The sequence below is a fragment of the Sus scrofa genome, chromosome 4, assembly GCF_000003025.6.
Source record: "Sus scrofa isolate TJ Tabasco breed Duroc chromosome 4, Sscrofa11.1, whole genome shotgun sequence".
NCBI lineage: Eukaryota > Metazoa > Chordata > Mammalia > Artiodactyla > Suidae > Sus > Sus scrofa.
The window spans coordinates 85,898,836-85,919,013 of record NC_010446.5 but is presented as its reverse complement, the minus strand read 5'-3'; the positions used below and the strand labels follow the sequence as shown (position 1 = coordinate 85,919,013).

General features: G+C 43.6%; 1 protein-coding gene across 5 annotated transcripts in view; it reads left to right on the top strand.

Annotated features, from left to right (window-relative positions):
- The window catches only part of PBX1 (PBX homeobox 1), a 345,739-nt gene that overhangs the window by 251,315 nt on the left and 74,246 nt on the right, over positions 1 to 20,178 (top strand). For all 5 annotated transcript variants that reach the window (XM_005655372.3, XM_005655374.3, XM_001927886.6 and 2 more), the window contains 3 exons: positions 3,424 to 3,614; positions 12,082 to 12,217; positions 17,318 to 17,477. In XM_005655372.3, the coding sequence (XP_005655429.1) occupies positions 3,424 to 3,614; positions 12,082 to 12,217; positions 17,318 to 17,477 (487 nt within the window). The remainder of the gene's footprint in view (positions 1 to 3,423; positions 3,615 to 12,081; positions 12,218 to 17,317; positions 17,478 to 20,178) is intronic.

Sequence of the window (20,178 nt, the reverse complement as noted above, 5' to 3'; positions counted from 1 at the left end):
CTGGGGGCAGCTGGAGGGGGCGCTCTCGAAGGCGACTGTCTTTAGGACAGTATGCAGTATCGTCTCCTCTGCCACGGGAACCTTCAGCCTGTGAGGGTCCTAGTTAATTAACAATTGTCACCCCTACTCTTTCATCCTGTCATCGGGAGCACCTGACAGAATGGGAGCAGCGTGGCCCCTGAAAGTGCCGAGCTTGGGGGGACTGAAGAGGAGGCGTGGGTGGCTCAGGTCCTGGAAAGATCTGGATCATTGCATTCGGCCTGTCCAAAATGGACTTGGACCACTTCTCTGCTGTCTGTTGCGTTCCTGAGCAGCTGTTGAGCAGCTGCCTTGAGCCACCTCAGCAGTGGGTGAAAAGACTTCACTGTCTGTTTATGGCAGAGCAGAAAGGGGCCCGGGATCAAATGCCCTGAATAAACATCAGATATTGTGAGTATTTTGATTCACCGTAATGAAGCACATTATTATTAGCCGAGCACTGTGGCTTCCCGGCAGAGAGCCAGTACCCTTGACAATACCTCCTTCTCATCCAGCCCCTCCTCCCTTTGAGCCCCCTCCAAGTGGGGAAGCTGCACCCCAGCGGGGGGGGGTGTGTGTGGCATTTCCCCAGAAAGCCTGTTGGGATGCCTGCCTCCACTACCCACCCCGTGGCCCCGTAGAATTCTAGCCAACCCGCTGCCAGGTTTTATTTCCCTCTCTTTGTTGTACAGCTTGTGGGGGGTGGGGCACAGTTGAGGTTGGGGAGGGAAGATACTTAGAAGATCGTATGTTTCTGTAGCAATTTTCTTAGTGAGAGCAAAATGCTACGTGGACCCGATCTTCTGTGGATTTTGTCTTCAGCTCATCTCTGCAGAGTAGAAGCAGGGTATCTATGACCCCTTTTCATATTTAACACAAGGGAAACTGGGAAACTGAAGTCGGGGGGAAGTTTGCCCACCAATTGTGAGAATATGCTGGGTTTCTAAGTTACCTAAACTTTGAAGCAGTGCTAATGACACACTTTATATGACCAGACACACATGGTAACTTGTATATGGTCCTTGCCACTCCCTTTGAGGTACTGCTGTCCCCATTTCACGAATAGGGAAGACGAGAGGCAGGGATCTTAGGGAACTAACCAAGCCCCGCTGTGATGTGAGTTCCAGAAGCAAGATCTGAACAGAGACAGTCTGTGCCCTTAGCCCGCTGCTCTGTTCATGTGATTTACTCCATCTGCAGGTCACTGCACAGGAGCTTGGGGCAGCTAGCCTTGCTAAAGGGTTAGGAATGATTAAATCCACTCACGGACAAATGAAATGAAGTACTGAGTAGTGAAAGGATTTGCCCACATACCCACAGAGGCAGGGTCAAAAACCAGGCCTCCCAGCCCCAGTGTAGACACAGCCCAGTGGATGTGTCTGCCTATGTATCTTTGGCCAACCAACTGGAAGGATGTCTTGGAGAAATGACTAGTAAATGTGTTAATATTATTGCATTATTGACATCTGTGAGGAGATGCATGTGGTTAAAAACAATGGCAATGCGGAGTTATCATTAATAAGTGTGTTTAGGCTAGGTTGGACCCTTTGAGTCATTAGTTCTTCAGCTCAAAGCATTAACTTGCCTTTTTATTGCAAATATTACACAGTTTTACAACATTACTGTGAGTGGCATGTGAATAGATATTTTACTTAGTGCTCACCGAGAAAACCAGACTACAGTAATAGTCACTAAAAGAAAGAGCAGTGGCGGAGTTCCTGTTGTGGCTCAGCTGGTTAAGAACCTGTCATCTCTGTGAGGATGTGGGTTCAGTTCCTGACCCTACTCAGTAGGTTAAGCATCTGGCTTTGCTGTGAGCTGAGGTATAAGTAGATGTGGCTTGAATATGGCATTGCCGTGGCTGTGGTATAGGCCTCAGCTGCAGCTCTGATTTGATCCCCAGCCTGGAAACTTCCATATGCCACAGGTGCAGCCGATAAGAAAGAAAGGAAGGGAGTTCCCTTCCTGGCTCAGTGGTTAACGAACCCGACTAGGATCCATGAGGACATGGGTTTGATCCCTGGCCTTGATTGGTGAGCCATGGTATAGGTTGCAGATGCAGCTTGGATCCTGCATTGCTGTGGCTGTGGCATAGGCCAGCAGCTACATCTCTAATTTGACCTCTAGCCTGGAAACTTCCATATGCTGCAGGTGCAGCCCTAAAAAGCAAAAAAGCAAGAGAAAAAAAAAATAAAGGAAGGAAGGAAGAAAAGAAAAAAAAAAAAAGAGAGAGCACAGTGATATTTAGAGGAGAAAGTTCACAGCCTAGGAAAGAACAGACACTGTGGCGTGAATTAGCAAGTGTTCAGATCCTGAGTCAGCTGTAGCTGCTGTATTTTGCAGGATGTCATGATCTTACTGTAAAGTAAGGCAGTGGGAAAAATGATCTCCAAGTTTCACTTCCAGAGCCAGTAATAGGTTGGTCTATATAACCTGAGTGTTTTCCTTTCTGTAGGATAACTTCTGAATCCTCTAAATCCTGTTTTGATGCTGTTTCTTTACAGATTCCCTTTGTGTTACAGACAGAGCAGGTCTTCAGAAAGCCAGCATAGGAGGGAATTCATAAAGCGTGAAGTAGAAATAGATTGATGAGAAATCTCTCAGATGAGTTATCAGAGCTTTTAATTCTACGAGTCCACTCTTTGGGGCTGTTTTTGCATGCCCAAATTGAATATTTGCAAACTATAACATATCAGAGATAATGGGCAAGGCAGAAAGTTCCTGCTATGTTTGACCCCAAACTCTCTTTGGCTTTTAACATTGGGGTGAAGGGTCATGACGTGTGTATTATAATACACACAAGTATCCATGTTCTTGCTTTCATAGTAGTAAAATCATGAAAAAAAAATTGATTTCAAGAAATGATTAAGAAGGAGTTCCCGTCGTGGCTCAGTGGTTAAAGAACCTGACTAGGATCCATGAGGATGTGGGTTCCATCCCTGGCCTCGCTTTGTGGGTTGAGGATCTGGCGTTGCCGTGTGCTGTGGTCTAGGTCAAAGATGAGGCTTGGATTCCAAGTTGCTGTGGCTGTGGTGTGGGCCAGCAGCTATAGCTCTGATTCAGCCCCTAGCCTGGGAACCTCTATGTGCCACAGGTGCGACCCTAAAAAGACAAAAGACAAAAAAAAAAAAAAAAGAAAAGAAAAGAAAAGAAAGAAATGATTAAGAATTTTCTTTTCCCTTTGCAAAAATCCACATCATAGCCAAAAATTATAAGCAGGTGATCCAAAAGGATGTCCAGGCAGTCATTTCTTTTTTCTGATTTGACCACATATCACAAACTAGCCCAGTTTTCCTTCCCTTCACACGTCTGTAGATGAACCCACCCAGCCTCACGTCAAGGACCTGACGTGTGCTGAGGCTGGCGCCCTCACCCGGCCCCGTGTCTGTCACCCTGCCATTCCAGGCGTGTAACGAGTTCACCACCCACGTGATGAATCTCCTGCGAGAGCAAAGCCGGACCAGGCCCATCTCCCCGAAGGAGATCGAGCGGATGGTCAGTATCATCCACCGCAAGTTCAGCTCCATCCAGATGCAGCTCAAGCAGAGCACGTGCGAGGCCGTCATGATCCTGCGTTCCCGGTTTCTGGATGCAAGGTGAGTCACTGAGGGAGGTCTGTCCTTGGGGAGAACCACTGATCCCGGGTTGGAATCCACGGCTGGCTGGTCCCTCTCCAAAGGCTCCATTTTTACCACCTTCAGTGCCAAGCCAAAGTAGTAGACTCAGAAATGTTCTTAGGTTCGGGAAAGGGCTGCAAGGGTGGATAACCAGTGGTTCTGTACAGCTCCAGGGAACTGGGGTGGAGTGGATTTAGGACCGCACCCTCGGCTTCTGGAAGTTCCCAGGCTAGCGGTCCAATCGGAGCTGCAGCTGCCGGCCTACACCACAGCCATAGCAACACCAGATCCAAGCCACATCTGTGACCTACACCACAGCTCATGGCAATGCTGGATCCTTAACCCTCTGAGTGAGGTCAGGGATCGAACTTGGGTCCTCATGGATACTAGTCAGGTTTGTTAACCGCTGAGCCACAGAGGGAACTCCATCAGGAGAGTTTTTAAGTGAGGATGACTTAGCTACGGTGACAGATATAGCTGGACTTTTTGTTTTCATATCATTCGGTGCCTGTTTCATAGGTATATGTCATAACCGTGGGCCCACAGAGGCCTTAGGAGATACCCCAGTGACATATTTTCTCCAAGAGAGACAGTTCTGATGGAGAGCTGGAGATCTTGTCCAAGCTGCATGTTTGTAGGCAGAGAACGCACCCAGTTCAATTCAGCAAATATTTATCACTAGATTACCACACTCTTGGGCTGAGTTTTAGGGGTACGAATATGAATAAGATGGGGGTCCCTTGGCCATAGAGGGGCCAGCCAATCAAGATTGGATCTTTTCTTTCTAACATCAACTTAGGGCCTGACTTGTGAGTTTATGGAATTCAGTTGGCACCATGGATAGATAGAAAGGTCTTTTAAGACGAAACCTGAGACTGTAGAACAGGTAATCAGCTCTTGGTTCCCCTGCCAATGGATCTGTGCAAATCCCTTTGGGTCCTTTGGCTTCTGTTACCCAGCCTGCCAGGGGGTGATAATCCCATCTTTCATCTACTCCAGAAGAATGTGCGGATGTAGTAAATAAATTTTCAGGGTGTGGGTATCCTTTTTGATCTCCAGCTCATCTGAAATTAGCCATCTGCTGCAACTGCAGATTTCATCACTCATTGTTTCCATTCCTGGGTACAAGCCCATTCTATGAGTTTTAATAGGAAGACATTGGATGTCAGGATTGTGTACCATTTCACGATCTGTAATTTCGTCCCTTTTCAATCAGACACACAGATTCTTTGCACTTCAAATGTTTGCACCCAGAAATCGGGTATTCTTCAGTTCTCTTAGGTGTACTTTCCTCTCTTTATAAGTGTGGTCTTCTGAGTTCACAGCCCTCTTTAAAACTCCCTAGCATCTCCTAAACTGCTTTTTGGGGGTTTTTTTTGGCTTTTTAGGGCCACACCTGAGGCATATGGAAGTTCCCAGGCTAGGGGTCAAATTGGAGCTGCAACTGCCAGCCTATGCCACAGCCACAGCAATTCGGAATCCAAGCCGCATCTGGAACCTACACCACATCTTACGGCAATGTTGGATCCTTAACTCACTGAATGAGGCCAGGGATGGAACCTGCATCTTCATTGATACTAGTTGGGCTCATTACCCCTGAGCCACAATGGAAACTCCCCTAAACTGCCTTTTATTCAAGGCATTTTGGCTCACATAGAATATGAAATCAGAATGCCAGCTAGCTGACTGTATCTCTAATAGAATTCCATAGAGAAAGTCAAGAGAAAGTACAAAGGCAGAGAACATTTCCCAGGGGAGTGTGGTTGGGGGCAGGGAGGCACAGTCCCCAAAGCAAGACCCCCTTTCATCTCCTGCTCCCTTAAAGCAGGCTGTTCTCTGCACGGGACAAAGTGCAGGTGACTGGTGGCCTGTGCCTGGGTCTTTTCCTGTGTGGCGGCTGCCACCACTCCACACACGCCGCTTACATCCCCATGGGAACTCCCCTCGTTAAAATGCTGGAGTTGGTATTTATGTTGGCAGATACTGAAAACAAAAAGAAAAAAGACAAAAAAAAGAGAAAAGAAAAGGCCTAGACTGGGTTCTTTTCAAGAAAAAAATTGGAGGGAAGGGAGGAGCAGAATCATTTTCTCGTAGGATTTCTCCCCTCGGTAACTCTGCTGTGCCCAGCTGATGGTCAGACTAGAAAAGACACTAAATGAGGCGAGCTTTGTACACAGTTCCTTTCACTTCCACCAGCCTTTCCTAGATCGTTCCAGTTGGCACCAGAAGGACAGTCCCTGTTAAGAGAGGGGTTCTTTCCTACTTTGGTTGCAACCTTTGAATCATTGCCTCTGAGCCAGGATTCAAAACTAGAATAGTTAACCTATTGTTGTGGTTATTAGCACTTATTTTGAGGGTATGTTTAGTGTCGCTGAAAGAATGAGACCCCTAGAAGCCAGCCTATAGCTGAGCAAATGGTTTTTCCAACTCAAAAATAGATGTTTGCCTGGACCTCCTGATTGAGATAGTTAATATCATTGCTTCCAGTACTATCTCTAATTGGGAAAGTTAGCTAAACACACTTTAGGAAGAAAGACAGATTCGCTGCTGATACTCACGTGCTGCTCTAAACCATGCGTCTTAATGGGCAGGACTTCATGAGAGATTTCATGGAAGACAGATAAAATATAAGGGGAACTTGATGTAGGAACAGACTTAGTCTTTGTAACATAATAGGTATGTAGACTCAAGTGTTAGTGCTTTGTTATGTAACGTTCCTTGTATTTTCTGTTGCTGCAGCACAGATGCCCACAAATTTAGCAGCTTAAAACAATGCAAAGTTATCATCTCATCATTTCTGTTATTCAGATGCCTGGGCAGATTCACCTGGATCCTCTGCCCTAGTCTCACAAAGCTGTGATCCAGGCGTCAGCCGAGGCCATGCGCTCAGATGAAGCTCGTTCCAGGGCCATGACTCCCTTCCTTGTGATTGTGGGACTGGGTTCTCCAGCTCCTAGCAGCCATTGTCATCATAGGCAGTTTACAATTTGCTGCCTACTTTCTTCCTGGAAAATGTCACCATTGTAAGGCTTTAACCCTAACCTCCCTTTTTATTAACTCAGAGTCAACTGATTAGTCACTTTATCACAGGAATGATATCCTGTCATTTTCACCGGTCCCCCAACACATGCACAAGAGGAGGGGATGTACCCCAGGGTGGAATCTTTCACATCTTCTCAGGATTTTGCCTTCCTCCTCCCCAACTGAGCACTTGGCCCAGGCTTTGTTCACTTCTCTTCCTTACATTGACTTAACTGTGCTGGAAAAGTTGCACTTAAAAATTCCACTCACTCAGGGAGTTCCCTTCGTGGCTCAGCAGTTAACAAACCCAGCTAGGATCCATGAGTAGGTGGGTTTGATCCCTGGCCTTGTTCAGTGGGTTAAGGATCCAGCGTTGCGGTGAGCTGTGGTATAGGTCACAGATGCGACTCAGATCTGGTGTAGCTGTGGCTGTGGCGCAGGCCGGCAGCCATAGCTCTGATTAGGCGCCTAGCTTGGGAACTAACATATGCCTTGGGTACGGCTCTAAAAGCAAAAAAAAAAAAAAAAAAAAAGAAGAAGAAGAAGAAGAAAAAAGAAATTACACTCATTCATTCATTATCTCATGCTGTATACCAAACACTGTGCTGTAAAACTTGGTAAGCTTATTGTCAGGACTACGAAAGAGAGGAGTTATAAACCCTCTTAATGATTTTGCAAGTGATACAGTAATTGTACACTTTTTTCAATAACATCTTGCTGGAGAAAACAGGAAGAACCTAAACACATCTTTGGAAGTATACCTTGGTACCTCACCCTGGTCAATGGGTTCCCTAAAATGATTAGCAAAGAGGGCGGCAAGAAAGAGGAAAGGACAGCCAGTAAGGTCTGGACAGCCTGGTGCTGTTTTAGACTTACTTATTTCTCCAAGGGGGTTCTTACTCTCTGTCGCAGGCTGTATTAGCCACTGGAATAAAAAAGATTTAAAAAAATGCATGTAAATGTGGGTCCTACCTTCAAGAGCTCATAATCTCCTGGGACAAGTGCTCTTGCAACTGAATATAAAAGTGTACATGAGAGTTCCCATGGCTCAGCAGGTTAAGAACCTGATATAGTCTCTGTGGGGATGTGGGTTTGATCCCTGGCCTTGCTCAGTGGGTTAAGGATCCGGCGTTGCCGCAAGCTGCAGTGTAGGTCGGATCCAGTGTTGCCATGGCTGCAGCATAGCCCTCAGTTGCAACTCTGGTTAGACCCCTATCCCAGGAACTTCCCTCTGCCTCAGGTGTGGCTATAAAATTAAAAAAAAAAAAAAAAAGTATGCATGAACCTAGGAAAGTACACCTGTCAAGTTCACCTGAAGAAGGAGGAGAGAGAATTGGGGTGAGGCAGACTGTGCCAAATCTCAGAGGAGTATGATGTTTAACAAACAGAAGGAATTGCAGAAGCAAAGTAAAACAACATCATTCCCCTTCCACAGGCCTTACTTCCTGGAGTGCTTACTGTGTCAGGCACCAGGGTTCCAAATACCTGTGAAGCATGGCACCTTTCCTTGAGGGATTTGCTAGTTTGTTGTGCAGACATATGTAAACTTATGGCGAAAGCTGTGGGAGAGCAATATGCAGGGTGGTAAGAAGAGGCCTGGGAGCATGAATGCTGTGAGTGTCTTTGGGGAATGGAGAAGCATCTGATAAAACTAGATGAAATTATGTAGAGCATGTGTAGGACTTGGGCGAGGAGGCGACAGGGATGGGAGAGATCGACTGAAAGACATTAACTGCAAGAGTTCCTATCAGGCCTATTAAGCAGCAGAAACCCTCTGAGCTCTTTAGGAAGAAATGTAGTAATTTATAGGGTCAGTTCTTAAATTGCACTGGTTGGGTTCAGATTCTTGCTACAACCCTGACTACCTTCATGTCCTGGGATTGTGGCTTATCTTCCCTAAGACTCAGTTTTTGTGTCTCTAAAATGGGGATAATCCTATATACAGGAATAAATAAGATAAAAATATTTAAAGAAAAAAACATTGTCTGTAACATAGTAGTCACACAATAATTCAGCTGTAATAATAAGGATCACATTATATATTTATCATTGTCATCATCATCATTTTCCTGATCAGATCCATATTTTGGAGGAATTCCTCTAGAGATTTTCCTGAAGATATGCTGAATTCCTAGAGACTGGATAGGAGACCACTGGGGAAATACAGAATAAGTAGGAAGTGCTCTCCCCATTTCACTCAACTATTTGGAGGAAACTTGTCTTATTTTAAGATAACCATTGGTATATAATGGGGCAGACAGAAGCAAGAGGTTTGTACACATTTCGTGCTTTTGATGCTGTGCCCCAGGGCTGAGCATCTATTCTTTCTTTCCAGGAGGGCTGTCTTGGAACTATTTTGGGACAGTATCCGCCTCAAGTCACACTGTTTAGTCTGCGGTTTCTTGATTTTAAATTTCAATTAATTAACATGAAAGTAAATGAAAAATTAAAAATACAGCTCTCCAGGTATACTGGCCACATTTCAGCTATCCCGTGGCCACGTGTGGCTAATGGCCACTATGTTGGAGAACAGAGAACATTTATCTTCCTCATTCTAGAAAGTGCTGTTGGACCACACTAGTGAGACCATTATAGGACAGTGTTTCTTCTGAACCCGTTTCAAAAATAACCATGACCCTGAGGATGGAACAAAAGGGGTAGATTTGAAAAACAGGACTGGTAAGACTTGCTTTGGGGCCAGTCATCCGAGGAGGGGTAGAGAGCAAGAAGAATTGAGAATCACTCCCAGGTTCTGGCACACACTAGGTACTCAGATATTTCAAGGATGAACCAGCAAATGAATGGACAGGCAGAAGAGCAAATACACTGAACTGTGGGTCTGCGGTGATGTCATTAGATATGTGGAAAAGAAAAGAAAGAGAATGGAGCTGGTTTGCGTGAAGGTGATAATAGTTTTAGAAACACAGTCTGAAGTACCTGGGATACACAGTGGCCGATGGGGTGTCGGCTCTTAGGAGAGGCCTTTGGGCAGCAACAGCCCATTTGGTGGATAGCAACATACATCCACAGTGCTTACACTTTTCACTCTTAAATCACTTGTGATTCCAAAGGGTCCATCCCTAAAATGTAATCAAGGTCTCCATTTCCTAAATTAACCTGGATGTCGGACCAGCAGAGCTTTTTTGTTGGCTTGAAATGACAAATGTTAACTTACTGAACTGAAAACACTTCCAGCCAAAGCAAAGCAAATCAGGTATCTTAGCTCAAATAACCTTATTGACAGAAGTGTATCCGTTTCACTGGGTTTCTTGAAATGCTGCAAAATGCTGATTCTGGGGTGTCAAAGGTCTTAGATTGAGACAGCCCCTGAAAGAGGTGGTAAGTGCGGCCATCAGAGTAGATGAGACCACCTGCGGGAAGACTGCGCTTCCCAAGGAGGAGAGAGCCAGGAACAGCTGTACCATCCCGTACCCCAGCTCATTCCAGAGAGGCTTCCTTTGAGCTCAATTGGAAGAATCCCAAGAAATACACTGTAAGGCTAATGCAAACAACCGAAGGAACGGAGAGGCTCTCCTAATTAGAGAAACCTTCAGGGACTGGGTCCCTAGGCCTAAAACAACTGTTCTCTTTAGGCCCAGAGGAAGCCAGAGGTTATCTAAAGACTAGCCTGGAGACCGTGTTAGCCACTTGGCTATCTTCCTCAAATTTCCGTCATGCAAGGGCTTTTGATACCTGCCTCCTTTTTCATTAAGCCTTTTAATCCAGTCGGCCCAATTTCTGCTGCTGGGTGACCCAGAAACTCAGCATGATTTGGGAGAGTGACTTGGGCTTGGCATGATCTGGGCAGATGTGGCTAATACCTTTGGACAGATGGAGTTCATCTGGTAAAATCAGGCACTTTATTGTGTTAATTAATCCAAGTGGGATGCTGAAAATACAACATTAGCTGAATTTCCTGTCTAGCAAGGTGATCAGTGCTTGCTGTTGGCTTAAATTGGAAAATTCTATATCCTGGCATAACCAAGGATGTTCTGGAAAATTTTTTTCCCCATAAGGAGAAGCTTCTGATAAAAGCAGGAAAGGCAAAAGTGCTAATGGAGCTAATTCAAAGATAGAGGCCCCATCCCCACCCCCACCCCCACCCCCCAAAGAGAGCCAGCCAGCATCTGCAAGCAGCCTTGCAGCCTGCATCCAGCATCCATAAGCAACCCCCAGCCAGCTATCCTCAGGCCTTAGCTGGGAGGAGGCAGTAAAGTGATTCTCACTCTAAATTAGTTCAATTAGCACTTTTTTTTTAAAGGCAGAAAAATGCTTTTATTCAATGAAAAGTGGTTTTCTTCCTTTTAGCAACCTTATAGATGAAAAAGATTTCTCTGGACTTATGTTTTACCATTTAGCAGCTGTTCCTGCTTAAGAAGTTGCCGCTTCTCTCCTTTTGAGGGAGGTCAAACAGTCAGGGGGTTAATTTCTGTCCGTTCCCTCCCCTCCTCCCTAACGCTTTTAAAAAATGTTGCGTGCACTTATATGGGGATAGAACAGAGAGAAAACAGTAACTGATTTTTAACTTATGGCCACAGTGTCTATGTGTCATTTCCAGGAGGCAGTTCATACACAAGAAAGAGGCTGAGTTTTGTAGTCAGGCAGATCTGAATGAATATTTTGCCTCTATAACATACCAGTTGAGTGACCTTTGAATTTAGTTCTTCATTGGTAAATGGAAATAACCATAGCTTCCTCACCAGTTGTGAAAAATGAATGACTTGAATTGATGGCTATGAGGGTTAAGGTCCAAGGCCTGGAAGCTGGTAGCAAGAGTCCCCAAAAAGTCCCAGAATTTGCTATGTACCAGGCATGGTGCTGAGTCCTTTCTATGTGGAACCTCATTTCTCCTTTACTCTCACCCCATGAGGTGGGTATGGCTCTTCCGACTGTCACTTGAAGAAGCTGAGGTTTAGAGGGGCATCCCAAATCACCCAACTGGTACTCAGTTAGTCCAGGGTGGCTTGATTTTGAAACTTCATGCTTCTCACCACTCTATCTAAATATGTGTGACCATTCTTCTGTTCAGTGTCCTGACAATATAGAATGAAATATTTAACACCTGCTCTTAGTGATGCTTTCAGCATTGGCCCCTTTGTGCAAACCTCCTCTCGTGCACTTATCACTCAGTTCTTCTGCATTCGCATTGTGGCCAGTTGGTTAAGAACCTGACATAGTATCCACGAGGGTGTGGGTTTGATCCCTGGCCTCGCTCAGTGGGTTAAGGATCTGGTGTTGCCGTGAGCTGTGGTGTAGGTCGCAGATGCCACTCAGATCCAGTGCTGCTGTGGCTGGGGTGTAGGCTGGCGGGCACGGTCTTAAAAATGTTATTCTCCCATATGTAGGTCCTCTTCTCTCCCTTTCAGTGTGTATTTGGTGTGAACTTTTTCTTTTGTTGTTGTTGTTGTTTTCTTTCTCTATGAAGGCGAAAGAGACGGAATTTCAACAAGCAAGCGACAGAAATCCTGAACGAATATTTCTATTCCCATCTCAGCAACCCTTACCCCAGTGAGGAAGCCAAAGAGGAGTTAGCCAAGAAGTGTGGCATCACAGTGTCCCAGGTAAGGAGCCTGCCGAGGGCACAGCCTGTAGCCTGGCCATGGCGGCATCGTGTGGTGGAATCTTGGAGGTTTAGGCTTTACTGAACTTTCAGGCCTTGTGAGTTCCATCAACGTACGCCTTGAAATGGCAAGGTGAGCACATGATATGTGTAAGAAAGTTTCCAGGAGTTCCTGTCATGGCTCAGCGGTAATGAACCCAACTACTATCAATGAGGATGTGGGTTCAATCCCTGGCCTTGCTCAGTGGCTTAAAGATCCGGTGTTGCCATGAGCTATGGTGTAGGTCACAGACGTGGCTCGGATTCTGCATTGCTGTGGCTGTGGTGTAGGCTGGCAGCTACAGCTCTAATTCAGCCCCTAGCCTGGGAACCTGACATGGTATCCATGAGGGTGTGGGTTTGATCCCTGGCCTCGTTCAGGGGGTTAAGGATCTGGTGTTGCCATGAGCTGTGGCATAGGTCACAGATGCCGCTCAGATCCAGTGTTGCTGTGGCTGGGGTGTAGGCCCTAAAAAGCAAGGAAAAAAAAAAAAGAAAGTAAGACAAAGAATGTTTCCAGGAAGGTACCTGGGAAAACTTGAGAGGGACCAGCAGGAGCAGGAGAAGACTAAGTAGAGTACAGTGTTAAAATGGGGATAGGGGTCCTCCCTCTGAGCTCTGCATTGCTTCAAAGGGGTGAAGATCCCTACATGCACTTGGAAAGCCATCTGCCTTTCTTATGTTGTTTTCTCAAACGTAGTCAACTTCACTTTTCTTTCCCCAACCCAGAAACTTTAAGAGTCAGTGAAGGGAACTTTAAATGAAAGGGACTCAGATGTCCTCTCTTGATGTCCTCCTTCTGTAACTGATGGAGTGTAGGAATTTTAACATGTCACCATGATCGCATTGGAGTGATTGCACAAAATGTCACTGAGTGCCCCCTCCCCCCAAAGAGCAATAACCATAACAGGTGCCTATCGATGTGGAAAGATACACGACATAAAATTTTTATAGACCTGGAGCCTTCCGCATTAATATGAAGTAGAGAAATAGGCAAGTTTTATGCATATCTAGATTTTGTCCACTTAAAGGAGCCATTCAAACTTCTTACTCAGTCTTAACCTCAAATACCACCACCAGTCTCTAGCTAAGACCCGTAGGGATTGATTGCTCTGAAATCTCGCAGAGATAGTTTTTTTCAGAATGACGAAAGAGAATTGCACCTACTGGTATTTCCAAAAAGGGTGTTTGGTGGGGGGAGGAGCCTTGGGAAGAAAAGGCTCACTTTAGTGAGAAAACTTCACATTTTCCAAATGGCGTAGGTGCTGTTTTGTATAAACTGAGCATCTGTACTTCCTTGAATTGAATCCTGGCTTCTGCTACTCCCTGCTGGGTGCTGATTCCCATCAACCTGTGTTTAGCTAAGCAGAATTAGGTCTAGTCAGAATAAAGAACTCCACACGGGGGTCTACAATGAAGAGATTGCCAGGGTCTCCCCAGCAAGCTGGGGGTGGTTTTGCAGCTGCCTTGGCAGCCTCCTTTCAGGTAAGGCAGAAAGAATCGACTCCTTTTTCAACCCAGACCTTCCTCAGGTACTTAGACCCAGTGGAAGGTCATTTCCAGCCTTGGCAACCCTGGGAAGGCAGAACATCAGTGGTCTAATTCACATGGCTTGGTTTTGTCTAGGTTTCTAACCATTCTTGTCCAAATCTAGACCCCTTGTCCACAAGAAAAGAGAATTGATGGTTTTTGATACTCCCTGCATGTTTGCAGCGTGGTTCCAGGTACGAACCCCATCACTAGCCCACAACAGTGAATGTCAGGCATGGACTCTTCTGCTACTAAAATAAACTGAAATCACTGTATTGTTTGAATTCAGATTTCTGGGGTTTGGCGTTCCAAATCCCTATTAAAAATAGAATGAACTCTTCAGAATCTAGACTGTATTGTATCTGAATGAAAAACGGAATCCTGGCCTGTTCCAGTAACCTTTACTTCCTTCATCATGGAAACTCAAAGTACAAGTAGTTTGTCCATTAAAATGATTAGTAACACACACTTTATCACTTTTCTCTTTCCTCCATCCACCCCAAGGCCATATCATTCTTCCTTCCTTATCACCTCACTTCCTCCGAACAGCAACCAAACACGTCTACCATTGCCAAACAAGCCTCAGTGGGAAACAGTGTGATACAATATCATAGAAAGAACATTTGGCTAGGAGCATGCTTATGCTAAGCATCGACTGTGGGATTTTAGGGAACTTACTCTTTCTTTGGGGATCTTAGTTTTCCCATCTACCAATCATGGTTTGTTGGATCACATGATTTATTAAATCTCCCTCTAGTTTTCACATCTAGGGGATGCCTTTGGCTATGTCTTTCTTGCCTTTTGTTGTTATTATTAATTACCCTGCCATCTTGAAATTTTTCTACTTTGGTTTCCTTGATATTATCTCCTCGGAGTTTCCTCCTTCCTTTGGGCCATTCCTGCTGTCTTCATAAACAATCTACCGCCTTCACCTATCCTAAAAATAGGTTCTTTCTTTAGCCCTCATTGTATCATGCCCTAGCCCATGGCTCTTAACTATTCTTAAGTCACTTATTCTTTTGAAATCCACTTACTGTTGGTCCTCTCATGGTCTAAAGCAAAGATAAGCTCATTCACTGATGCTCTTCTCCTTTGATCCCTGAACAGAACAGCCCATTTTCTATCCCAGTGCTGCTTGGAGTGCAGTCTGCAGAAGGCAGACTCAGCAACATCTGGGAGCTGGTTAGGAATGTAAATTCTTGCGTCTCACCTCAGCCCTGAATCAGAGATCTATGGTAGGGGGGAGAGGAGGCTAAGGGTCTGTTTTAATAAGTCCTCCATGCATGCTTGACTTTGAAAAGCACTGCTCTACACACTTACTCTGAGTGATCCCCTCCGTGCTCACAGCTGCAAATATACTTCTGTTTGAATATCCCAATGAGACTTCTTTCCTGGAACGCCAAACTCATATATCTTACCTCCCACTGGACTTCACCATGGCTGTGCCCATGGGCTCCTCAAACTTAACATGTTCAAAACGTGAATCAGACTTTCCCCAGAGAATCTGAAATTGATTCCTTCTGTATTACCTGTCTCAGAGTGTGTCAGTCATCCATCCACATATCCCTAGCGCCTAGCACACAGTAGACTCTTGTCAATGACTGTTGAACAGTGAGTTAATGAATAAAAACACTAGTTCTGTATGTGGTTCAGGGCATATGATACCCCCTAGTGGACAGTGTCGGAACTGCCTGAATTGACCTTCGGTCTTACCTACCTGAGCATCTATTCTCATATAGAAGGGGACCATCCCCCACCCTACCCCCACCACATCCTTTCTCCACCTTCTTTCTCCTCACCATTCTCTGTGTAGCCAATTTAATTAGACCACAGGCACTTCCTCTCCTCCTCAAAAGTCCTTCCAAATTACCTTCCTCTTTCCTCCTTTTTTCCAGCTCATTCAGTTATCTCAGAAAAATCTCCCTACCTCTTTTCTTCTTTCTCTATTCCACTAAGTCAAAAAACAACCATAATTACAATTGATTCCTATGGATAGTGAAAATTACATCAAGAAAAACATGAATTTTGGAGTGAAATTAGATAGGCAGTGGTCCTTAAATTGACACAGAAGTGCCCTTCTACTTAACCTCTCTTTCGGCAGGTACTCACATTTACAATACAAAGAAAGCATTTTCTCTTGAATTGTTTTCTCTCTGGTTCACTAATATTGAAACGGTGTGGTTTGATTTTTATAACAAAGGCTTGGCATTTCTGCCAAGTATAAGCTGTATAGGTCTGTGGGGGACAGTCTTATACAATTTCTAAATTTAGCTAATGCACTTTAAAAATAAGAATAGTTTTGCAAGAATTGTCTTTATCTGCTACTGTTGGGCCATGACTGCATGTAAGCTGTAGTACCTGTGTTACCCACTTCTTCCCTCACCATATTCAAAAACCACAGCATTTTAGTATGAAATCACATCTGGAACATGGGATATAAAGCTTTCCTAAGGCAGGAATTATAGGAGTAAAACTGTGTCTACATTTGTGTCTGGCAGAGGTCTTGGTATAAAGGGAACAAGGGCACAGAATCAAGCCAGGGCAGCCACTGTGAGCCACTTGAAGGAAATAAAATAACAAATGAAAGTAAATTAGGTTTATTTTGTGTATCGGCCTTAAAGCCTGGAATTCAAAGGAATAAGCAGTGATATGGTTCGGTTTTCCTTATGTAGATAACACCAAGCTTTGCACAGAATACTTAGTGAGATCTATTGGATTGAATTATATTGGTCCTCAAGTATGTAGTCCAGGGCAACTAAGAATTGAGTCCCTTTTAAAGTTATTTAACTAATAAAATAAAAATGTGAAATTAATCCATCCATGAATGCACCCATATGTTGATATAGATTTATATGGATAGTCAAAGGTCTGTGGTTCTTGATTCCCCAGGGTTGGCTTTAGCGTTAAGTAACAGGCATTTCTCCTGAAATGCTATGTTTATTTTAGTGTTATATACTTAAGAGGTAAGCAGATTTAAAATGCTTGCCCTAAACTAAAAGGGTCCTAGTTAAATGAACAGCTCTTCCATAGGAAAAACATGTTGTCACAGTGGTTTTTCTAAATAGTGTTATATGTCTTTTTTTTTTTTTTTTTTAGGGCTGCACCGTCTGCATATGGAAGTTTCTAGGCTATGGGTTGAATTGGAGCTGCAGCTGCCAGTCATGGCCACAGCCATAGCAACATGGGATCTGAGCCGAGTGTGTGGCCTATACCACAGCTCACAGCGATGCTGGATCCTTATCCCACTGAGTGAGGCCAGGGATCAAGTCCTCATGGATCTTAGTTGGGTTTGTTATCACTGAGCCATGACGGGAACTCCTAGATTGTGTTAAATGGAGCCAGAGGATCTTATTATATGTAGTTGCTCCTTTTGAGGCTCTTACATCAGGTTTTTTCATCGATATTGCAAAATCAGAGTTAGGGTAAAACCAATCAGCCTATTTTTTTAACCTTCTCACAGAGCTTCCTTCTCTTCTGCGATGTTTGTGCAGGATGAACTCTAACTTTCTTGTCTTTTCTTAAACTGCTCTAGGTATCAAACTGGTTTGGAAATAAGCGAATCCGGTACAAGAAGAACATAGGTAAATTTCAAGAGGAAGCCAATATTTATGCTGCCAAAACAGCTGTCACTGCTACCAATGTGTCAGCCCATGGAAGCCAAGCTAACTCACCCTCAACTCCCAACTCAGCTGGTTAGTCTTTTCTTTAATTTGGGGGAATTTTTCTCCATTCTTATATTTGCTTTTCCTGTATTTGAGTTTTCTTTTAATTCTTTGGGTTTCTGATTGGTTGATTTGTGTACTTATTGTCTTTTTTATTGTTGATGATACTTTTGGTTTTTCCTTTTATTTCTAAAAAACAATGTGTTTTGCTGTTAATGAGATGGGCTTGTCTCAGCATTTGCACTAATGTGTCTCTTTGAAATTGGTTGGTTTTGTTGAGGAGACCTCTAATTTCTCCTTTCAGAGATTCCAATAAGTAAGCTTGACCTAATACTTAGAGCTACTTCCTTGGGATTCTAGCAATTTAGTCTGTTTCATATGAATTTTTATCCTGTCTCTTTTGTTCTTCCCATCACATAATGTCTGGGTCATCTACTTCCATGTATTCCATGCAGGAATATTCACTTTAAATATCTCATCAGAATGTTTTGATCTGCAAAGCCAGCTACAGTTATTATTATCCATTGTTTATAGTTGTTTTCCTTTAATGTTGGATTGTGTTGGTTTTCTTTATGTAAACTACAAAGAAAATTGCCAGTCATTAATTCAAGTTACTCATTTTAGTTTTCCTGTTGTCACTATCAGTCATGTGCTATGCTCCTGGTTTTATTTTAGTGACTATGCATTGTATCACTAATTTCAGAGTTTAGGCCACCATGGTACATTTTGGGGTGTTCCTTGTACCACCAGCTCTTAATTTCCATGAGTGAAAAAGGAGAGTCAATAATGCATAAAGTATAACCATGGTATTTGTATTGCTACTGAAGGTGTGCATGTTGGTGCTTTTTTAAAAGAGAAAACCAGAAATGTTTCCTTATTGAATGTCTTTATTTATTAAGTAAGACTTTATTAAAGAAGTCTCAGATTGGAGTTCCTGTCATGGCTCATTGGAAACGAATCTGACTAGCATCCATGAGGACGCAGGTTTGATCCCTGGCCTCGCTCAGTGAGTTAAGGATCTGGCATTGCCATGAGCTGTGGTTGCAGATGCGGCTCGGATCCTGCATTGCTGTGGCTGAGATGTAGGCCAGCAGCTGCATCTCTGATTTGATCCCTAGCCTAGGAACTTCCACATACCGAAGGTACAGCCCTAAGAAGACAAAAATAAATAAATAAATAAATAATAGTCTCCCATTAAGATTACCTCTCCCCTATAATGAACCAGATGCATTGATTTTGGCTCTGGGTGCACATCTAAGAAAACTGATGCCCTAAAAAGGTCACACATGTAAATATGTTAGGTCATCATACGATTTTTTCAATCTAATTTCTAACATTTGGGGGGATATGTGGTGTCTTTGACCTTCCAGCTCATTTGCCCACCAAAATAAGTTCTACCTTACAGTGGGTTAATATTGAAGGGATGTAAAGCTTCCCACACCAGTGTCTGCTGTGAGCTTCTAGATGCACTAATTTGTTATCGTAAGGTTCTCCAAGTCACTGGGCTGTACAGCCGTGGCCTTCTTTTGTTTAAATGGAATCATGCATAAAGTGGTCTGGGCTTTGTAAATGTGGCTGTGGTAAGACAATGTAGAATTCAACCCAGTTTTCTTTTTCCCGGCACTCCAGATTGGGTAACCTTGGGAAGCATATTTGCTTCTGAGGTTGTGTGTGTGTGTGTGTGTGTGTGTTTCCTTCTCTTCTCATCATGGTATGATTGACAAAGGATTGAGGCTAACGGGTTCAATAACCAGAGAGTTTCCGTCTTCCCCATCTGGTCAGTTATTAAGCATTTCAGACCCAGCAACACTAGTTGAATTGCACTGCTCAGCAGACATTTTCACTTGTCTCTTTGGAAGAAGTGCAGTTCTGTCAACATTAGCAAAAACACACTCAACACTCCTGCAAAGGTTATCATAATGCAAAACAGATATCAAAATGACTTTTTCCTGTCCCTGATATATCTGCATCGCAGATGGCTTAGCATGATTGATGACTAGGCCTTAGAAAGGCCCCGTGGACTCCCTTCGTTACTAAATTCGTAAGTTTTTATTCTTTCCTAAAGCACTTCAAAAGGGAAAAGTAAGCATTTTAACCCCCTAGTCTGTGTTTAAGAATCATGTTGGCCCTCTGGGAATGTCAGTCTGTGATTACAGTTTTCTAAGGAATTTTTTCTGGTGGCTTAAACTTCATGTGACTATTCTGAGCACAAAGTAAATTATTATGGAAAATTTGAGCTAAGCTTTCCAGTTGTGCCTAAGTTGTCGGAAATAATATGCAGAGGAACCCCTTTGTAGTGCTTTTTCTAAAATAGAGATAAAAGAAAATACTATTGTATATGTGTAATAGCATGGAATTTTCAAAGATAAACATTTTAACAGGAAAAGTTATAAAAGGGCTTTTCTGTGTTTTCTTTGCTCTTAACCCAAATCACTACACGGATAGAGAACTGTAAAATGTTTCACCTTTTCACATAAGGTGTATATCATGTTGTATACTAGCTCTTTGATAATCCCAAAGGATAAATGATAATTGAAATAGCGAGTTTGAAATGAGAAGTACATAAGTGAAAATATATTTTGGCTGATTTTGAAGTTGAGTGTTCTGGAATCTGGGAACATTATATCGTCATTATCGAAGTAGGAGTTTTTTCTAGAAGCTTTACTAAATATAAATAGTCATTTCTACTGCAAGGAAGATATTTTGCAAGTAAATCCTCTTCCTTCTAGAG